Source organism: Physeter macrocephalus, chromosome 4 (assembly GCF_002837175.3).
Source record: "Physeter macrocephalus isolate SW-GA chromosome 4, ASM283717v5, whole genome shotgun sequence".
In the NCBI taxonomy this organism is placed as follows: Eukaryota; Metazoa; Chordata; class Mammalia; order Artiodactyla; family Physeteridae; genus Physeter; species Physeter macrocephalus.
In genome coordinates, this window is record NC_041217.1 from 19,643,684 (window position 1) to 19,665,809 (window position 22,126).

The following is a 22,126-nucleotide window of genomic DNA, read 5'->3' on the forward strand; positions in this document are numbered from 1 at the left end:
AGCGACGGGGAGGGACGGGGAGTGGTGGGGTGCGACGGGGAGTGGTGAAGAGGGATGAGGAGTGATGGGGAGGGTTGGGGAGTGGTGGGGAGCCATGGGGAGCAGCAGGTGAAGCTTCACTCATTCGCCTGCCACTCACCTCCTGCTGTGCGGCCTGGTTCCCAACAGGCCACAGACTGGTACCAGTCCACGGCCCGGGGGGTTGGGGACCCCTGCCGTACAGTATTATTAACTATAGTTGCCATAATGTACATTATGTCTCCAGAACTTTTTCCTCTTAGAACCTCTTTTTCCTCTTTGACCACCTTCACCCATTTCCTCCACCCCCAACTCCTGGCAACCACCAACCTACTCTCTGTTTCTAGCAGTTCCCCCCTTATTATATTTCACTTGCAAGTGAGATCATACAGTATTCGTCTTTCTCTGTCTGACTTATTTCTCTTATTGTAACACCCTCAAGTTTCATCTGTGTTGTCACAAAATGCAGGATTTCCTTCTTTTTTATGGTTGAATGATATTCCATTGTATAGATATATTTTCTTTTTTTAAAATGGAGGTAACATTGGCTTGTAACATTATATAAGTTTTAATGTGTGTGAAGAAGAAAGGCTGTTTAGGGGTTTCCTGATCAGGGTCCACATGCCCCAGCAATTTAAACCCAGCAGAGGCTGGATTGCATCCGCTGGAGTCACAAACATTCAAGACTTTTGTCTAGAGTTTCAGTCCGCTTGGGCCATTTGTTGGTCAACCCCATCTTGTTCCACAGCAAAAAGACCTGGAAGACATTCTGCTTCAACCAGAGACAGGCTCAGGGAAGTCTCTGACCAAAGCAAAGACCCAAAGTAAGCAAAGTAGTTGCCCCAGCAGTTGAGAAGCTCCCTACACTAGCCTCACCAGAAGGATTTTCAGGACTGGGGATTTTCATACATTGGCCAGATGTTCTTTTCCAGGGCTGTTGGTACCAAACAGCCAAAGAATTTTGGACCCCCAAAATTTGGCTAGACCTGGATACTGTCTGGAAAAAATTGTTGGGTCCTGAGTTGAGGCAGAGGGAGGGTTTTGATGAAATAGAAAGCTAGAGGAAGCTGTGGAGATGGTGGTAGAAGATTTCCTGAGTGTGCCCTTGTTTGTTTCTTGGCAGGTTTTGGCTGGTTATTAAGGAAGATGGACACATGGTGACTGCCCGGCAGGAGCCTCGCCTTGTGCTGGTCTCCACTACCTATGAGGGTGATTGCCTTATCCTCAGGGCACCAGGCATGGACCAGCTGGTTTTGCCGAGCAAGCCACATTCTTCAAACAAGATCCATGACTGCAGGTGCTCTGCTTGGGGGCCTCCGGGGATCTGTGACAACTGATTTCCCTTTAGGCTCCACCCTGTACTCTGCCTTGCTACACTTTGCATGCTAGATGATGAGACTGGTAAAGGAAATACTTAAGAGAAGTCTAGTCGATGTTGGGATCAAGCGAATGGTCAGGTATGAGGGGGTGAAGCAGAATATTGCATTAAGGATATTTAGATTTGCTTTCATCAGATACGGCAAGGCATGCAGATACAGAAATGACTGTCATGAAGAAAGAAGTTTTTTTATATTCACAGACCCCTAGAAACAGGAGGCTCATACCATGCAGGGCCACATGGGGAAATACCAGGTCGGTCAGGAGACAGAGAGGGCAGGGGAAAATGTGAGCACGAGTCTTTATTCTGGTTTCTACAGGCTCTGGGAAAATTGGCTCTGGGGCAGAGGGGCTGTCCCTAGTTGTCTGGTACCTGGTCCTGGGTGATTAGAGCAGGGGACAGTGGCCAGAGTATAAAAACACAATGGACGAAGGGTGAGGGCTCTGGATTGGCTGGTTCGCCTATGAAAGCCTAGTGTTTTACTATCTCTAGGAATTGACTAGCCCTGGGAGGGGTAGTTCCTTCAGCATCACCAAGTCCCAAGATGTCAAAGCATCAAAAATGTAAGAAGTAATGATTACTACAAATATAGAGAGGATACAAAGGGCCAATCTTTAGGGTTTGTCTCCTTTTATTCAAGTAAGATGGACTTCTATTCAGAATTGCCAGGCAGGCAAGGGCATCAGTGGAGATGTTACCACCTGTATCTCCTGATTGGAGATTGTGTTCCACCTGATTGGAACTGTATTGAATTGAACTTGAGGCTCAATTAGAGAAAATTGAAATGAATTCATATTTATTTATTTATTTATTTATTTATTTATTTATTTATTTATTTATTTATTTCTTTATTTCAACTGTGCCTGGTTCATCTCCGGCATGTAAATAAATGTTAGTGCTTACACAGTTTATATCACCTTTATTGAACTTCCCTGGTGGCACAGTGGTTGAGAATCTGCCTGCCAATGCAGGGGACACGGGTTTGAGCCCTGGTCTGGGAAGATCCCACATGCAGCAGAGCAACTAGGCCCGTGAGCCACAACTAGTGAGCCTGCACATCTGGAACCTGTGCTCCTCAAGAAGAGAGGCTGTAAGAGGCCCGTACACCGCGATGAAGAGTGGCCCCTACTCGCTGCAACTAGAGAAAGCCCTCGCACAGAAATGAAGACCCAACACACCCCAAAATAAATAAATTTATAAAAATATATATATATCATCTTTAATGCATAGAGCCTCCCTATCCATGAATGTGTTAGCTTTCCCCACTTACTTATATCTTTTTTTCCCCATTTATTTAGTTATTTATTTGGCTATATTGGGTCTTCGTTGCTGTGCGCGGGTTTTCTCTAGTTGCGGCGAGCGGGGGCTACTCTTTGTTGCGGTGTGCGGGCTTCTCATTGTGGTGGCTTCTCTTGTTGCGGAGCATGGCCTCTGGGTGTGCAGGCTTCAGTAGTTGTAGCACACAGGTTCAGTAGTTGGGGTTTGCGGGCTCTAGAGCACAGGCTCAGTATTTGTGGCACATGGGCTTAGTTGCTCCACGGCACGTGGGAATCTTCCTGGACCAGGGAATGAACCCGTGTCCCCTGCATTGGCAGGTGGATTCTTAACCACTGCGCCACAAGGGAAGTCCCTACCCACTTATGTATATCTTATTTTACTTCTTTAAAAAGTTTTATACCCAATCAAAAAATGGGCAGAAGACCTAAATCGACATTTCTCCAAAGAAAACATACAGATGGCCAAGAGGCACATAAAAAGCTGCTCAACATCACTAATTATTAGAGAAATGCAGATCAAAACTACAATGAGGTATCACCTCACACCAGTTAGAATGGGCATCATCTGAAAATCTGCAGACAACAAATGCTGGAGAGGGTGTGGAGAAAAGTGCAAATTCCTCTTGCACTGTTGGTGGGAATGTAAATTGATACAGCCACTATGGAGACCAGTATGGAGGTTCCTTAAAAAACTAAAAATAGAATTACCATATGACCCAGCAATCCCACTACTGGGCATATACCCAGAGAAAGCCAAAATTCAAAAAGACACATGCACCCCAATCTTCATTGCAGCACTATTTACAATAGCCAGGTCTTGGAAGCAACCTAAATGCCCATCTACAGACGAATGGATAAAGAAGATGTGGTACATATATACAATGGAATATTACTCAGCCATAAAAAGGAATGAAATTGGGTCATTTGTAGAGATGTGGATGGACCTAGAGAGTGTCATACAGAGTGAAGCAAGTCAGAAAGAGGAAAACAAATATTGAATATTAACGCATATATGTGGAATCTAGAAAAATGGTACCAATGAACTGGTTTGCAAGACAGAAATGGAGACACAGATGTAGAGAACAAACGTATGGACACCAAGGGGGAAAGCGGGGCATGGTGAGGTGGTGGTGGGATGAATTGGGAGATTGGGATTGACATATATACACTAATATGTATGAAATAGATAACTAATAAGAACCTGCTGTATAAAAAAATTAAATTAAATTAAAAAATTTAAAGAAAAGTTTAATAATTTTCTCTATAATAGAATTGTACAACTTTTGTTAGATTTAGTCCTAGACATCTTAACTTTTTGTTCCTATTTAAGATGACAATTAAAAATTATTTTTCTGTTTAACTTTGGTAGTATTTATTCTTTGATCATTGGTGTAAATTTCCAGTAAAACTGCCTGGATTTTCTTTATAAAAATCCATTCAAGATTTTAGGTCTTCTTAAGTCTTTTTAGTAAGTTATTTTGCTTTATGAATTAGTAGATTACTAACTAATGTTAGTTCTATTGTACTCACACATGGAGATTCAGTGTTTTTCTACGGGGTGTTGATGATGGAACATTTTGTATCAGAATGTGAAAGAAAGTAGACTTTGCAGAAAATTCTGAGAGAACTTTTTTTTCTTTTTTGGCCACATCGCATGGCTTATGACACCTTAGTTCCCTGACCAGGGATCGAACCTGGGCCCACGGCAGTGAAAGTGCTGAGTCCTAACCACTGGACTGCCAGGGAGTTCCCCAATTCTGAGAGAATTGAAGAAGGTGGAATGGCAGAGGTATAGATAGAGTCTGCTGCAGGGGTGGAAGGGAGGAAGGATGAGGGGAGGGATAAGTTTCAGGAGTGGGAAGGGGCACTGGATAATCAGCTTTCCCTTGCCCCACTGGGTGCTTTCGACTTTTCAAAGGGCCCACACTAAGCTTATCTGAGTGGATGGAAGCTGAGGGTAGAAGTGTGTGCACTTATACACGAGGGCTGTGGTGAAGGGGTTGAAGGAAGTGCTCAGCCCAGGAACAGGTACTTAAGGAGCTGGTGAATGGTGAGATCAGATCTGTGTGAAACAGTAGACTGGTTGGTTGAGGAGAGTTTTAGGGGAAAGGCTGAAGGCTCTGAGAGAGAGGACCATGAGACGGCAGGGCGACCGAGGCCAAACAGCAGCTCCAAGAAGGGGGTTTAGAGAGAAGGCAAAGGCCGAGAAACATCAGAAGAACATCACGGAGATTTGACAGTAGGTGGGCTAGGTTGTCAGAGAATGAGGCGTGTGTAGCAGTCAGACCAAGACTGTGGGCCTCGGGGAGCACAGGGTTGATTCCTGAGCCTCTCATAATCCACCTTGGACTCCCTCACATACGTCACCCCAGGAGCCTTCAAGCTGGGAGAAGCACTCACACAGAGAGGTGCAAACACTTCCTGCGGTACCTGAGGGCGGGTAAGGGAATCAATTTCCAGATCCTCAAATCCCATAGGTTCTCCCCCCGACAGTGATCTTAGCTGCAGGGGGCAGGTTCTCCTCTCCACCTCCCCTTTGTACAGATGAAAGGCTTGCCCACCCCATGTCTCAGTAGGGAGCACTGCTCTGGGAGGGGAAAACCTATGGGGCCCAAACAATAAAATATACTGGTGTTGATAAAGGAGAATGTCTCCAGTGATGGAGTAAAATCATTCTACAAGACAGTGGTTCAAAGTCTTCGTCTTATGCTAAAATTAAGGAGCCTCTAATCAAATTTGCTGATAAATTATTAAGAAACACTTTTTGATGAATGATTATTAAGTGCCAAAGATCACAGAAGGGTTCGAAGGATGAGTGAAATTATTATAACTCAACTTCTTCCATTCCATCTATTAACACAGTGGATCCTTAAGAGTTCTCATTATAAGGAAAAAAAACTTAAAAAAATATGAGATGATGACTGCTAACTAAACTTGTAATCGTTTCACAATATATGTAAGTCAAGTCGTTATGCTTTACACCCTAAACTTACGTATGTCAATTATGTCTCGATAAAACTGGGAAAAAAGTTAAAAATAATTTTTAAAATGTGGACCGTAAAAGAAGGCCTTAATCATTTATTTTTAAAAATAGATTGTTTTTAAAAATAGATATCGAACTAGCCTGGCATTTGGATTCCATTGCATGCTTTTAAAAGCATAATTTTATGTTATTTAATATAATTTATATGTATTTAAATATTAAGACATAATATATAAATTATGATATAATTTTATTTTAAATGTTAATATTTATAATTCAATGGAAATTTAATCTTTCATAACAAATTAAACTTATAAAAAACATGGACAGACCTAGAGAATATCATACTAAGTGAAGTAAGACAGAGAAAGACAAATATTATATGCTAACACGTATGTGTGAAATCTAAAAAATAATACAAAGGAACCTATATACAGAACAGAAACAGATTCACAGGCATAGAAAACAAACATTGTTACCAAAGGGGAAAGTGAGGGGGAGAGGGAAAAATTAGGAGCGTGGGATTAACAGATACAAACTACGGTACATAAAATCGATAAGCAACAAGGATTTACTGTACAGCACAGGGAACGATATTCAATATCTTGCATAGGGACTTCCCTGGTGGTCCAGTGGTAAAGAATCCACCTTACAATGCAGGGGACTCGGGTTCGATCCCTGGTCAGGGAGCTAAGATCCCACGTGCCACAGGGCAACTAAGCCCACGTGCCGCAACTACTGAGCTCACGTGTGCTGGAGCCTGCGTGCCACCGCTAGAGAAGAGAAAACCCGCGCGCCCCAACTAGAGAGGAGCCCACATACCACAACGCAACTAAGACCCGACGCAGCCAAAAATAAAGAAAGAAATTAAATAAATAAATAATAAATAAATCTTAAAAAAAATTTGTATAAACTATAATGGAAAATAATCTGAAAAAGTGTATATAAAACGGAATCACTTGCTGTACATCTGAAACTAACACAATATTATCAATCAACTATATTTCAACTTAAAAAAAAGGAAGAAGTTTACTTGCCAACTTGCAACTCTGTGAGGAGTACATAGCTTTTATCTTTGGAGGGCACTCAAGCAAATAATCCTTGAAGACCACTTTGTTATCTGGTGGAATCTGTGTCCACCGTGTTGAGGCAGGTGGTATATCATTATCTCCAATTTACAACTGGAGACAGAAGGTCAGAGGAGTTTAATGATTTGCCAGAAGTCACAGACTAGAGATGGCAGAGTTCCAACTTTAACCGGGTCTTGCCAGACTCCAAGCTCAGGGTGCCTTTACTACACCACCATTCTTCTCCCCTTCTGAAAGTATCCTAAATCCTTGCTACTCAAAGTGTGGTCCCTGGACCAGCAGCCTAGGCATCCTGAAGCTTGTTAGGAATGCAGAACCGCAGGCCCCAGCCCAACCTCCTGGACCAGAATCTGCGTTTCAACGAGATCTGTGGGAGTTACAAGCCTATTAGGGTTTGACAAGCTCTTCCCTGCTCCCTCCCCGTCTGTTGCTGCCCAGCTTTGGCCCACAGACCACTTACTGGTCTTCTGGGAGAGTCAGGACTGCAGCACAGCGGTTCCCTCTTGACCCCATCACTCAGTGTGCTCATGAAGAAAGTAACCCCACTGCTCTCTGTGACCCTTCCAGGGTGTTTGGTCTTGACATCCAGGGCAGGGACTGTGGTGATGAGGCTGCTCAGTGGTTCGCCAACTTCTTGAAAACAGAAGCTTTCAGGCTGGTTCAGTTTGAAAAGAACATGAAGGGAAGACCATCAAGCAAACTTTTCCCTTCTGTTGGCCAGAATTACCAGGTGAGCTTGCAGAGAGCTGCCCTTCACTTCTGGCTTCCTTCTGGGCCCACAAAGAGCCTCTCTTGGGGCCTCAGTTAGGAAAGTGTAGCGATGGTCCGGGGGAGTGGTACCGAGGGTGCTTCCTGGGCAGGTATCAGGGATGGAGAGGGAAGTGGATGAGAGCCTGGTGGGCTCTCCAGGATGCGTGGAGGATGGAATATGGGAGGAACCGTGGAGGGAGAAGCCGGGGTGACTCCCGGGGAGGTGGGGACTCAGGAGAGGATGGGCTGGGAGGCAAAAATGAAGTTTGACTGGGACTAAATTCAGGTTTCCTAAAAGTACAGAAGCAGACTTTCCCCAAGTCCTCCCTTCACAGCCAGTGGGGTGTGGTTGTTTCCGGGGCTGAGAAGTCACCTCCTCCTGTGTCAGCTACAGCCCCCAAATCAAAGCCTTTCATTCTGCTGTGAGATAAGGTTCAAAATGCACCTCGGGGAGTCTCTCCTCATGATCCCTGGATGAAAATTTCCTTGAATGCAGGGGTTTTTATCTGCTGTGTTCACTGCTATTTCCCCACCTAGAACAGTGCCTAATATACAGTTGGTGCTTAATAAATGCATGTGAGTGAATGGTGCTGCTGAAGGAAATCATGGCTAGAGTATGGCTGATCGGCAGGAGACCCTTGCCCTGTCCGGTGGTGTTGATGATGGGGCAAGGGGCTCACTGCTGGGCTCCTGAGGGAACAACAAGAGATGTGGCTGGAGGGTGACACTGGACCTGAGCCTGGCTGCTGCCTTCAGCGTGTGGATGGGGAGCCCCACCTGCATCCAGGGTGGGCAGGAGCCCTGACTTGGCCGTTTCCAAGCCCTCAGTGTCACCTATCCTTCCTGAACCCCACTCTCCCCTTCTGCACTCAGGTGGTTTTGCTTCTGGATTTTCCTTAGTTGTGCGGTTGGTCTGAGCCATCCCTCAGGCAGTGAGGCATGATCATGCTGTGTCCTTGGCACAGGTGGCCTACCCGGACTGCAGCCCCATCATGATCCTCTCAGAAGCCTCCCTGGAAGATCTGAATACCAGGCTGGAGAAAAAAGTGAAAATGGACAATTTCAGGCCAAATATCGTGGTGACAGGCAGCAATGCTTTTGAGGAGGTAAGCGGCTTGCTGCTTTTATGCTTGATGCCCAGATGTGCTCCTTAGGCAGTGCCAAGTCAGACCCTCCGAGGTTGGCAGCTGGAGAGGCTCTCCTGCTCCAAGGATCACCTTTGCCTTGTGTGGAGTTGTTCACTTATTACTGCTGCCATCACCTCGCTGACCTCAGGGGGCTGCTGTTCGCTCTCTTCAGTGCTCAGGCCCCAGAGCAAGGAATGGCAACTCCAAATTGTAGCAAGTCTGGGACAAGGCTAGAATGTCTAATCATAGCTCAGAGATAACTAATTGGGGAAAAAAAAAAAAAGATGAAGAGAACAGCCATCTCTCCCTTTCCTGTAGCATCCAGGGGTGCTCAAAGATTTGAGACTTCTGGAAGCCCCAGACCCCAAAGTGGAGCCCCAGGAGGATATAGGAGATCTGCCTGTAAACCAGGACCTGGGGACATTCCATGCTTGGCCTGAGTTCTCTCCCAGAGGACCCATATACTCCCCTATGTAGTTGAAACTAGAAATTTCCACCCTCCAAAGACTCAGCCCCTTGTAGCCATAAGAGGACAGCCACATCAGAACCCAGTTGTAGCCTGCGATCTGTACAAAAAAATACATATAACCGGGTGTTGCTCTGTAATAAGAAGGACCAGGAATCATATTAAACATTGGGAGTCAGCTCAACTTTGGAAGCACTGGAAATAACAACAACAAATACCATTTGCTGGGTGTTTACTGGGTGTCAGGCACAGAACCAATGAATGGCTTCGTGCAAATTACTTAATTCGACCCTTAGGATCAAAGCCTACAGTCTGTGAAGTCTGTACTATTTTCTCCTTTTTAATAAGGAAACAGAAGCTTGCAGGTGTTACACAACTTGTTAGGTGTGGAAGTGGTGGTTTTGGATTAGAACCCAAGACTTGCAACTCCAGCTTCTTAGGAGCAGAGGTCATGGTTCCAGTCTAGAGATTCCAAGTAGTTAACTCTTAGGGGAGAGGCTCTTGAATACCTTATCAATTCTTTGCTCCCTTGGGTGACCACACTTTTTTTGTGTGAGTGAAATGTGCCCCTATTTGCTGGTAAAGGTTGCCTTTTAGGGGAAACCTTTGCATGGAGGCTAGTATAAATCCGTGCACATGGAGGTACTTCATATTACTTGATAATGAAAAAAATAGCAATGTATACAGAAGTTGTCTACTTGTTGATATTATCCTGTTGTTTGTTATCTAATTTCTTTAATTCCTCTCTACATTTTAAAAAAACGTTTTTTAATTGATCATCTATCATGGGCCAGGCACTGTGGTCCATAATAAGAGCCCTGGATACAGAGATAAAAAGATACAGATCCTGCCCTTCAGAATTTCCCAACAGGAGAAGAATGGCCAGGAGGCAATGACAGCCCAGCGTGAGGAGTACTTTAATACACATGCTCAGCAGGTGCCAAGGATGCTTAGAAGTAGAGATGCCTGGAGAAGGCGGGTGTGGGGTCAGAGAGGGGTCAAATCAAGCTACCCAGAAGCCATGCTGCGTAGTTGTGCGTGCTGGCGAGGGGGAGTGAGGGTCATGGTGGGTGAAAGAGGCCTAAAAGCACGACAGGCCATTACATTAAGGGTGCCTGGGAGCATTTCAGAATCATAGGGACACTGGGGGTAAAGGAGAAGCGGTAGAAGGAGGGTGGACCTGGGGCTGCCTGAAGGCCAGCATGCCGAGGGGTTTGGAGTTTATACTGTGGTAATGATTTCGAATAAGGAACTAATTATTGTTTGCATTCATCCAAGAAATATTGCCGAATTGCATGGTATCATGATTTGCACGATATGACTCTGACCACTCTCTAGAAAGTGCATGGAAAGTTAGGGAAACTGAGGCAGGAATATCAGTGCCATGCTTCATCCCCAGAGGGAGATTAGCAGGACTTACCTGAAACCTGCATCAGAATCGTGATATGCCTGTGACTGTGTCGGCAGCACCATCCCAGGTGAATCTTGTGCAAACAGTGCCTGAGGAAGCATTGACTTAGGAGAGGTGAGGGGGCAAGGGTTACGGAGGTGGGGGGAGAAAAAGGACATTCTCAGACCATCAGCTCCTTGCGGGAAGAGACTTGATTTCTCCCCAGGAATAATCTAGATTTGGTGTGACCTGAAGTGGATAAAATTTGCGGGTGCTCTTTACGAAAAGAAAATATCAAAACCAAAATTAAGTGCAGGGTCTCAAAAGGGTCTGGGGCTTGAGGCTCAAGCCTCATTAGCGAAATTCCCAGTAAACCCGCCTATTTCTCCCCTGTTCTCCTTTCCCATGCTGATGAACAGAGGGTACAGAAGTATGGAGTCATTAGACACTTGTTAAACACCGAATGAAATTAGACTCAGTGTTAATAATGCAAGTTACTAAAGACTGATTAGAAATTAGTCCAAGAAGCAAAAATTCTTGCACAAGACTCCTGTAACTGGCCCACTCTTTTCTGAGAAACTTTCTTTTAGGGAATACAATTTTTCTCGATTTGTCTCCACTGAAGATAATAATTTTAGTTTAAGATCTTGAACCAGAGGAATAAGAAGAAAAGATAATCCCATTCCAGGCTAAAGAATTTTTGCTTTTCTGTAACTTGTCAACTAAGAATTTTTGCTCACCTCTAACTTGTTAAACTGAACCTAAGGCTGATGTAAACCTAACCGTATTCTCTTAGGCAATTTGAGTGGGTGGAGTCTTTTTTTTTTTTTAATGTTAAGTGACCTTCCCGCATTGTGATGGATGGGCTTGCAGAAATAGTACATGAGGTAGAATACTCTTATTTGAATAGAAGAGTCCTCTGGAAATGCACATTAAAAAATCTTTACTAGGGCTTCCCTGGTGGCGCAGTGGTTGAGAGTCCGCCTGCCGATGCAGGGGACGCGGGTTCGTGCCCCGGTCCGGGAAGATCCCACATGCCGCGGAGCGGCTGGGCCCGTGAGCCATGGCGGCTGAGCCTGCGCGTCCGGAGCCTGTGCTCCGCAACGGGAGAGGCCACAACAGTGAGAGGCCCGCGTACCGCAAAAAAAAAAAAAAAAAAAAAATCTTTACTATAAAATGATGCTAATGTTGCTGATTTATTCCCCCTTAACTTAAGAAGACAAAGAGTTAAGGGCCTGATGAGTTAACCTGTCTACCTGGCACCATCACACAACTATAACCCTTCCAATTAGTGGGACTCTGTTAAATATTAATGTAAAATGACAATGCAGATAAATATTTCATAGACCAACTAATAATAAAAAATACAGCAAACCTGAGCATGGTACAAAAATTCAGGCCATTATCTATCGCAGAATCATAGAGAGATAGGAGGATGCATTGTGCAACATTTACTCTTTGTGACCCAAAGCACTTTGTACTTTTACCGTGTAACTCAGAATATTAAGCAGATTTTAAAAAGCGGCTTCCTTTGATCCAGTGTAGTGTGTTTGAATTCTGGGAACATAGAGCAATCAAGTTTGAAAGTAATGATATTGACCAATGCTTCTTATCTCTAGTTGACCTTTTCCCATATACACCCTGCCCTCACACATGTAGCCGCCCCCATTCTCAACATCACTCGCTAGAGAGATACACTTTTTTTTTTTTTTTTTTAACCAAGGATGGACCTATACTGACATCATAATCACCCAAAGTCCATAGTTGACCTTAGGGTTTACTCTCGGTGTTGTACACATGTGGTGGACTGCAGGGGCTCCCCTCATCCCTTTATGGCATATGCCTTTCAAATAAGGGGTCCCGTTTTCATCTGGGGAGCTTTTCTGACATCCCCACTTTGACAGGAGCCTCAAGCAAGGACCTCAGGTAAATTCGTCCTGATTTAGAAAAGCTAACATGATAAGCACATGGGAGACAGGAGTCCTGGGTGGAGGGAGAAGTAATAGTCACATTCCTGAAGAATTTGCCAACGGAGTTAGTGCCTTTACTTCAGGAGATCTCCTTCTACATTTGCTTTTTTTGTTTCCATCTCAGTAACTCGAAATATTTGCCACAGAGACTTTTAGGGGCTGAGAAAGAGAGAACAGAAGCATGTGAAGCCAAACCCTAGAGAACTTCGGCCCCTCTCATATCAAGGACAAATTGGAGGACGCTTCTTTGGGCTTCTTTCTGTACAGCCTCACAGAGCCCTCTCCATCACTGCATCCACGCAGTAAATGAAACACCCCTGAAAGCCCGCGGCAGGAAGACAAGTGGCCTTAGAGTGGGAGGGAATGTGTAGAGATGAGCTTGGGCTGTGTTTCCCACACTGGAACAATCCCCACCCCAGGTCCCAGGTGCAGTCTGGGCACAGGAGCTTTTTAAAGCCCCCTGGGACTCTGGCTTGAGCCAGCGCAGAGACCCTCTGGCCTGGGGATTTCCTTGGGAGCAAGGTGATAATGAGCAGGAGCTGCACGTGGCTGGAGACCAGGTGGGCCACATGGTCCTTCTGTCTCTGTGAGCTTGACCTTAACCTGATTTTTTTTTTTTTTTTTTTTCGCCACCAGGGAAGCCCGACCTTAACCTCATTGAGTATCATTTTCTGATCTTAAAGTGGGCAAGTTTTACTAAAGGATTTTAAAGGTTCTTTGCAGCCCTAGAGCTGTACAATTCTGTTGCCTTTTTCTTCTCTCTGTTAACGTGAGTGTGTGTGTGTGTGTGAGTGTGTGTGTGTGAGTGTGTGTGTGTGTGAGAGTGAGTGAGTGTGTGTGAGTGAGTGAGTGTGTGTGGGGGGGTGTGTGTGTGTGTGAGTGTGTGTGTGAGTCTGTGAGTGAGTGTGTGTGTGAGTGTGTGAGTGTGTGTGTGTGTGTGTGTGTGTGTGTGTGTGGTCAAAAAGGCATTTTACCACAAAGGTCTCTCAGACCCCCTCTCTGACATGACCTCTTTTGTTGACTTTTTAAATTGAAGTATAATTGATTTACAATGTTGTGTTAGTTTCTGGTGTACAGCAAAGTGATTCAGTTATACACATATATATGTATATATATATTCTTTTTCATGTTCTTTTCCATTATAGTTTATTATAAGATATTGAATATAGTCCCCTGTGCGAGTGTGTGAGTGTGTGTGTGTGTGTGTGTGTGTGTGTGTGGTCAAAAAGGCACTTTACCACAAAGGTCTCTCAGACCCCCTCTCTGACATGACCTCTTTTGTTGACTTTTTAAATTGAAGTATAATTGATTTACAATGTTGTGTTAGTTTCTGGTGTACAGCAAAGTGATTCAGTTATACACATATATATGTATATATATATTCTTTTTCATGTTCTTTTCCATTATAGTTTATTATAAGATATTGAATATAGTCCCCTGTGCTCTACAGTAGGACCTGGTTGCTTATCTATTTTATACGTAGTGGTGTGTATCTGTTAATCCCAAATTCCTAATTTGTCCTGCCCTTCCTTTCCCCTTTGGTAATCATAAGTTTGTTTTCTATGTCTGTGAGTTTATTTCTGTTTTGTAAATAAGTCCATTTGTATCATATTTTAGATTCCACATTTAAGTGATATCGTATGATATTTGTCTTTCTCTGTCTGACTTACTTCACTTAAGTATGATAATCTCTAGGTCCATTCATGTTGTTGCAGATGGCATTATTTCATTTGTTTTCATGGCTGAGTAATATTCCATTGCATATACGTTCCTCATCTTCTTTATCCATTCATCTATCAATGGACACTTAGGTTGTTTCCATGTCTTGGCTACTGTGAATATTGGGGTACATGGATCTTTTCTAATTAGAGCTTTTCTGGATATATGTTAGTTGGCTTTTTTTTCAAACAAACACTAATGTTGCACATACTATATTCCAACTTTTAAAAAAAAGTAAGTTGGGCTTCCCTGGTGGCACAGTGGTTGAGAGTCCGCCTGCCGATGCAGGGGACACCGGTTCGTGCCCCTGTCTGGGAAGATCCCACATGCTGCAGAGTGGCTGGGCCCGTGAGCCGTGGCCGCTGAGCCTGCGCGTCCGGAGCCTGTGCTCCGCAACAGGAGAGGCCACAACAGTGAGAGGCCTGCGTACAGCAAAAAAAAAAAAAAAAAAAGTAAGTTAAAAAACACGTTTTAATCTTCCTAACAATCGCATGAGGTCTATTTCTCAAGACTTGCCTCACTGTGATTTTTCTCGTTTATCCTTGGTCCTGAATGCACAAGCCCTTGAGTATGTAAGATCTTGTTGAACTGAATTCAACAAGGGGCAGGGATTTGACCATTGAATTTTGTTCATCATGTCTTACCCACCTCTAAGTACGTTATCTTTTAGATCAAGGAGGAAATAAAAGCCTTCGATGACAATAGTACATGGGTATTCCCTTTGAGCAGGTATGATCGCACAGACATACACATTTGAACATCACGAGTAAGGAGTGGCCATATGCTTTACAAAACAACCCTAGAGATGAGCCCATCGAACACAGATGTTGAAGCAGAGAAGGTATTGTACAGGTGGGTAGGAGTCATCGGGTGGACACCCCCCCCCATACACCCAACCCTTTCCCTCCATGTCCTCCAGAAGGCTGTGATTCACACACCTGGACCCAGATGCTGAAGAGCAGCCCAGGCTGCTGCCTTTGGGAATCGGGGCTTGGTGGCTGCCTCTCCCAGACTCTGCTATTGGTGGGTGTGGGACCCCCAGCATCTCAGTCAGAAGCTGAACCCCAAGGGGAGACTAGGATCTCTTACTGTCCATGAAGCACTGGAATGAATCCTCAGGACTCTAACCTCCCTGAGAGGAGCCTGGTGTGTGGATGGGACACGAGCAGCCACATCAGCCCTGCAAAGTATCCCTCCGTGAATTCACATCAGAGAGAGAGAGAGAGCCACATCTCAAGGTCTCTTCTTTCCTTTTCTGTAGGCTGTTACTGGTGTTCCGAAAAGTAGGTGACCCCTCCAGGGAACAGAAGCTAGCTTTGCTGGCTTTATCCAGCTTTGGGAAGTCCTTCCCTTCTGGATTTTCTAAGTCCTGGATTTTCTAAGTCCAAGTGCCTCCAAAGAGCAAATTTCTCCTGGCACATTTATTGTGCATTTAGGTTAACAGAAATGTATCTCCCGTAGGAACATACACAAGCCACCGTGGGGAGGAAGTGATTTACTTCTTTGCACAGGGTTGCTCAAACACGGGGTCAGGAGAAAGCCTTGAGGGCATCTGGAACCAGGGCTGCAGAGAAGTAGAAAGCTTCTTAATGATTTAATTCAAGAATCTTTTAAAGATAATTTAAAATTTAATTATCTTAAATAATTATTTAGATAATTTAAGATAATTTAAAATTTAATTTAAAATAAATTAAAATTAAGATAAGTTAATTTTTTTCTGATTATAAAAGTAATTTTTTAAAGTACCACATCCTCTGTATACAGTTAGAAAAATACAGAAAAATTTAAAGGAATAAAAATCCCTCACCATCCTACTGTCAAAAAGTAGCCGGCAATAACATTTTACTGTGTTTCCAATATTGTTTGTATGATATTGTATAGATAATTTTGAATTCCACCATTTTCACTTAATGGTATATGGCAAACGCACCTCTATCTTTACAAATTCCTCATCAGCATAGTTTTCATAGTTCCATATTAGTTCATCGCAGAACTATGCAATAACTTATTTAGCCATTCCTGTATAATCGGGCTTTTAGGCTATTTTCCATTTCCCCTTACATGAGTAATGAACAGCTCTGTAAAACAGTCTTTGTCTACATTTCTAAATTTACTCTTCAGAAATGCTGAATCAGCACTTTAAAGGCGCTCCATATACATTGCCAAATTGCTTTGCAGAAACCCTGCACCAATCTATATTCCCACAAGCTCAGTGGAAGTATGCCCTCCTTCTTGTACTGCTGCCAGCTTTGATGCCTATAATCTTTACTTATCTGGTAAGTGAAAAGTCACGTCTCATGTAAGTTGGTAATTCTCAGTGTATGGCATCCAGTGTTAGTCAGTCTGTGAAGGAAGTTTGACCATGAGGTAGAGTTTTACTTCACCTAAGGAAACATTTCCTGCAAGTTCATATCATAACCAAGATTCTGGAACATTCCTGTTGGCAACAAACATTTATTGAGGGCTTCCTGGGTGCTAATCTCTGAGATGGATGCTAAGATTACCAAAGTGACCTCACTGTGTCGCCTGCAAGGGTCTCAGGACGAAGCAGGATGTAGGGCTCAGTAGGAGAAGGGTTGTGGTACTGGGAACATAACCGTGTTATGTTTCTCTGGAGCTTTCTCTGGAGTCCAGAGAAAGGAGCACACAGTGCAAGGTATGTGTGTATATAGGGATCTCGTTGTAGGAAGAATGCCATGGCGTTTCTTTACAGGGAGATTCGAACAGAACATTAAAGAATATCATTTTGCTTGTGTACCTAAAAACAGAGAAATAGATTTTGGTTTGAGATAGCTTAACTGTGCAGTGTAATGGGAAATATCTATTTGGTCTTTGTCCCCTGTTCCTGGCACAGCTCCTAAAGCCCTTGGAATTTCCTGACTGACAAGGGTGACAGGAACGTTTTTTGTTAATAACAAGCCCCTTTCAATCACACCTAAGTTTATGGTAATGAGGTGAGTGTCAGGGTGGGTGAGGCAGGTCGATAGCTCCAGGAGGGAGTTTGGTCACCAGAAAGACCAAGACATGATTACAGTGTGGAACTTTCAGCCCCACCCCAGACTTCCAGGGAGGGGAGAGGGGCTGGAGGTTGAGTTTAATGGTTTAATCAATCATGCCTAAGTAATGAAGCCACCATAAAACACCCAAACGATGGGGTTTGGAGAGCTCACTGATTGGTGACACATCAGGGTGCTGGGAGGGTGGTGCATTTGGGGACGGCACAGAAGCTCTGCCTGTCCTCTTCCCCCGTACCTTGCCCTGTGCATCTCTTCCATTTGACTGTTCCTGAATTGTATTCTTTATAATAAACTGGTAATAGTAAAACGCTTTCCTGAATTCTGTGAGCTCTTCTAGCAAAATATGGAACCTCAGAGGGGGTCATGGGAACCCTTGATTTATAGCTGGTTGGTCAGAAGTACGGGAGACTTGGGACTTGCAGCTGGCGTCTGAAGTGGGGCAGTCTTGTGGGACTGAGCCCTGAACCCATGGGGTCTGTCCTAACTCAGAGCAGTTAGTATCAGAATCGAGTTAAATTGTTGGGCAGCAGCTGGCGTCAAAGAATTGCAGAACTGGTGTTGGATAAGATACCGAGTATTTGTTGTCAGAAAGAATCTGAGAAACTTTCTAGACTAAAATGATTTTTTTAATGTGTTGTTGGGATTATAATGCTTCGTATAAAAAGTAAAATGAAAGATAAAAGAAAAATTTATTATAAAAAGCAAATAATACTGTTTAAACTTGAGGAGCCTTCCAAATATATTGCTATATATATATACACACAGGTATTTATACAGATTTGGTTTGCATAGATGGACTCGCCCTACATGTAGTATATATATATCTAGGTGTGCTTTTTCACTCAGCAACAGCTTGAACGTTATTCAGCGTTAATAAATGTAGATTCACACCCTCCTTTCTAATGCCCAAACAGTAAGTCTGCATGCATATAGCCAGCCTCTAGTAGATGCCCTTCTGAGCCTATGGTAATCTTGTCTAGTCATTGATAGCAAGCCAGAAAATTACTTAAAGATTTCTAGACAAAAATTTTGTTTATTTACTTATTCATTCCTTCGAATTATCCCAACATAGCTTGAAACTTCTTCTAACAATTTTATGTATGACACAGTATAATGAACTGATGAGTAGCCATTAAAGAATCAGGAGCAGCGGAAGGAAAGCACCGATCATGTATCTGAGATTTGGGAACGGCTCAGGTGGTAGTAGGCGAGCAGGGCCTGAGGTATAGGTGCCCAAAGCCTCTGTAGCTGTTGGTCTGATCAGAACCGCTGATCTGGTCTGTGCTCTTCAGGAGAATTCCTTTGTAGACCATGGAACAGCAGACCCACTCAGGCCTTTGCCCTCTGTCTTTCCTTCTTACTTTCAAATGTCTTGTCTGTCTATGGTTAGTTGGTTATTCAAGAGCTTACCTGGGCCTACATTCTCACCTGGCACTCTCCTCTCTCTCTCTCTCTCTCTCTCTCTCTCTCTGTGTGTGTATATATATATATATATATATATATCCATAGAAAAAGATGGAATATATAGATATCTATTTCCTCTCTACAAATATATGTATATATCCATGTATACATGTGTATGTATAGCCACAAGTATATATGTATATAATCATAGAACATATATAGAGAGAGCCATAACATATATAGAGAATGATGGATAAATATTCTCTCTATATAGCTATTCCCTCTCTCTAAATATATGTATATAGCTCTGTATATATAGCCATATGGAGAGAGAGAGATTCATCTCCTGGCGTACCTTTAGTGTTTTGCTGGGCACATGCCCATATGCACTCCAGTGAAGGTCTCCAATAAACAGACATCCTCCCCTGTGCTGTTCTGTGTGTTCCTCAGCAACGGCTCCAAACCCTTCTTTTATGTCTTTCTCTGGATGCTTCTTGTGATAGGAAACCATGTAGTCTTAATTTAGTGTTTACAAAATGCCTGCAAATTAATAGTAAATTCTCAGGATTCTTCCACAGAGCTGAGCCCTTTATGTATAGTACTTTCCCTTTTCTCTCTGCTTTCTTTCTTCCTTTCCTTTCTTCTTCCATCTCAAAAACTCCATGGTTTTTTCTGTGCTCGCTCTAAATGGCCTGGATTTTGCCAGGCTGCAGAGAGGCTGCTTACCAGCAGGGGGAGCTCTAAGCCCTTGGAGCTGTTTCTGTGCTTAGGGAAGACACCTCGGGTGTCTAGTAGAATGTAATGGAAAATTTAATTTCCTATATTCTTTAATTTAAATTTATTTTTTCAATAATTTAAAATGCATTATTATTTTCTCTAATAACATAATTAATAATTTCATTTAAATTAATTTGCTTAGTGCATTTTTTTTTTTTTTTTACTGCAAATAAGGCTTTATACCAAAATGCTGACAATCAGATCAGGATGCGTGATGTTATCATATAAACTGATTAATATTTTTAGGAGGTAATTAGAACTGGCATTTGGGGGGCTTCATACAATTCATATGAAAACGGGTAATTCGTTATTCTAAACTGGGTACTTCAGTTGTGTCATAGCGTTAAGAGCAGATTAAATGTCTTGTTAAACTAGGAAACGTAACTGAACTTTTCAGACTTCCTGCTTTATATCACAGTCACGAGGCCGACTTTCCACAGATAACGTTGTTTTGAAATACGAGATAGCTCAGCACTCGTAAAAAGAAATCGAACGTTTGTTGGGGGTGGGGGGCTACTTGGAAAGCTGAGGGGGGGCGTGGTTCGGCCCGGGCTGCCTGATGGGCTCACGTTCCTGGGGCCTCAGCGCCTTCGTGTGGCGAAGTGCGTCCAGCCTTTTTAGCCGCTTCCAGGCCAGGGTACCCCAAGGCCCATCGCTTCCCGAGGCAGGAGCTGTTATTACCGGTCATATTCCACATTCCTCCGGGAGGTTAGCTAGGCACTATGGCTGTCTTGCAGTTTTGCGTGCGTTTGAATATTGCTTGTAAAAAGTCCTGGATGGGCTATAGAGATTTCATTTTAAGTGATGTGGGTTTGCCTTTTACGAGGGTTACACAGTTCACCCCTCAGCGGGTTGTTTGGAACGCGGAGTTTATTTCCGCACAGAGACGGTTTCATAAATGATGGCTGGGAACCCAGGGCATTCACAGAGACCTCCTTACTTCAGTCATATCCCGCAGGAGATTTCTGAGTTGGGAGGACCCAGTTAGGTACTGGACTTCCTTTTGTGCCTTCGCTGAATCACCCCTTTAGGCCCTGGGGGGTTAGTGTATCCCTGAAAGAGGACCCTAGCATGATTGCAGCCTGGTCATCGGTGGAGAGGGGGAAATGTTACATGAGAGGCCCCAGGCCCTGCTCTGCCCTGCCCTGCTTCCTGCAGGGACAGACTGCTCTCCTCTCCTGTCCCTGGGGGAGTGAGCCCAGCGGGTGAGAGGAATAGATGCCTCATGGCCTCACTTGGAGGCTGATTTCTCACCGAATCCGTTAGACCCATGGTCTCCGAAAACCTCACTTGGGTTGAGATCAGGAAACAATTTTTCAAGGGTCATTTTTTTTTTTTTTGCATCTAGCTATAAGTACTGTTGGTTTATGGAGCCTGGAGTGAAGCCCCAGTGAAGCCCCGATGCCTCCCGCCTCTCCTCCGGTGGCCTGGACAAAGGATTGTCCTGTGAAATTCAAGCTTTGCAGATAGCTGGCTTTCCTGTTAGCAAGAGAGACCTGTAACATACCCTCCTCATATATATATGTGTATATGTGTGTGTATCTATAATGTAATCTGTATAACCTCCATATATGTGTATATATATGTTTGTATGTGTGTGTGTAGATAGATATATAGATGGGTATAGTTAGAAGCTGGGTGGTCAAAAGTTCTGCTTCAGAATCAGCAAGGTTTTCAAACCTAACTGCTGCAACCCTGAGAAAACTTTTTAATCTCTCTTTGCCTCCTGGGTCCTGGACTCACCAACACACTGCCTCCATTTGAATCCTTTTGGGGGAATACTTCGTGGCATCCTCTTGCACTGCTTTCTTCTGCTAGCTTCATAGGACCAGCCAAAGAATAAACTGCTATAAAGACTGATGAAGGCTTAATTCAAAAAATACCTTTTCCTTTTCTCCTAGGACACCTGGGGTGACCTCTTCATTGGCGACGTAGAAATAAAAAAGGTTTTGGCTTGTTCCAGGTAAGGACTCTCTGGGCCGTGGCATGCTCCTCGGTTCTTAACTGTCCCCTAACCCTTTGTTACTGTGTGACAGGTGCATTATGACCACGGTGGACCCAGATACCGGAGTGATCAACAGGAAGGAGCCGCTGGAAACCCTGAAAAGGTAGAACATCCACGTGTCCAGTGTATTTTTATATTATCCCCATCCTTTGAACCGCTTGTGGCTGTAGGTGCTCTGTCTGGGCACCTTTCTGCTCTCTGCTTGTTTTGTGAGTACTTGTGGCTTTCTCTTTTTTTTCTAGATGGATCTTTGAGTGCTTTGAACAAATTTTTAATTGTATAATCCTACATTTTGAAATTTTCGTCTCTCTCACATCAATTTTTAATAACCTTTACATGTGTATTTCCAAATTAAGACCTCGAGTCATTTTATTTTTATTGCAACTCACATTTATTTGATAGGATCAATATCAAGAATATGAACATTGTTGAGGAAGCCTGGAGTTCAGGGCAGGTCCATTTTGAGATTGTATGGGCATTTATTTCCATGAGTTGTGAAGCTGGAAGTACACATGCAAACAAAGCATTTATTTTAAGTAACACGTACAAGTTTCTTCTTTTGGGCTCAAGATGAAACCATAGAAAAACTGTTTAGACTCTCAGGATACTTCTAGAAAAACCAGCAGTATTTGCAGTTTGACTAAGTGCCAAGACTTCTCCGTCCACATTTTATTTTTTTTTATTTATTTTTTTTTTTTTTGTTTTTTGTTTTTTTTTTTTTTTTTTTGTGGTATGCGGGCCTCTCTCTGCTGTGGCC

At 43.5% G+C, this 22,126-nt stretch overlaps 1 protein-coding gene across 1 annotated transcript in view; it reads left to right on the forward strand.

Moving 5' to 3' along the window:
• Positions 1 to 22,126, forward strand: part of MTARC2 (mitochondrial amidoxime reducing component 2) — a 38,430-nt gene that overhangs the window by 15,947 nt on the left and 357 nt on the right. The window contains exons 2-6 of the mRNA XM_024130553.1: positions 1,142 to 1,315; positions 7,312 to 7,474; positions 8,460 to 8,600; positions 21,266 to 21,327; positions 21,401 to 21,472. Coding sequence (XP_023986321.1) covers positions 1,142 to 1,315; positions 7,312 to 7,474; positions 8,460 to 8,600; positions 21,266 to 21,327; positions 21,401 to 21,472 — 612 coding nt within the window. The remainder of the gene's footprint in view (positions 1 to 1,141; positions 1,316 to 7,311; positions 7,475 to 8,459; positions 8,601 to 21,265; positions 21,328 to 21,400; positions 21,473 to 22,126) is intronic.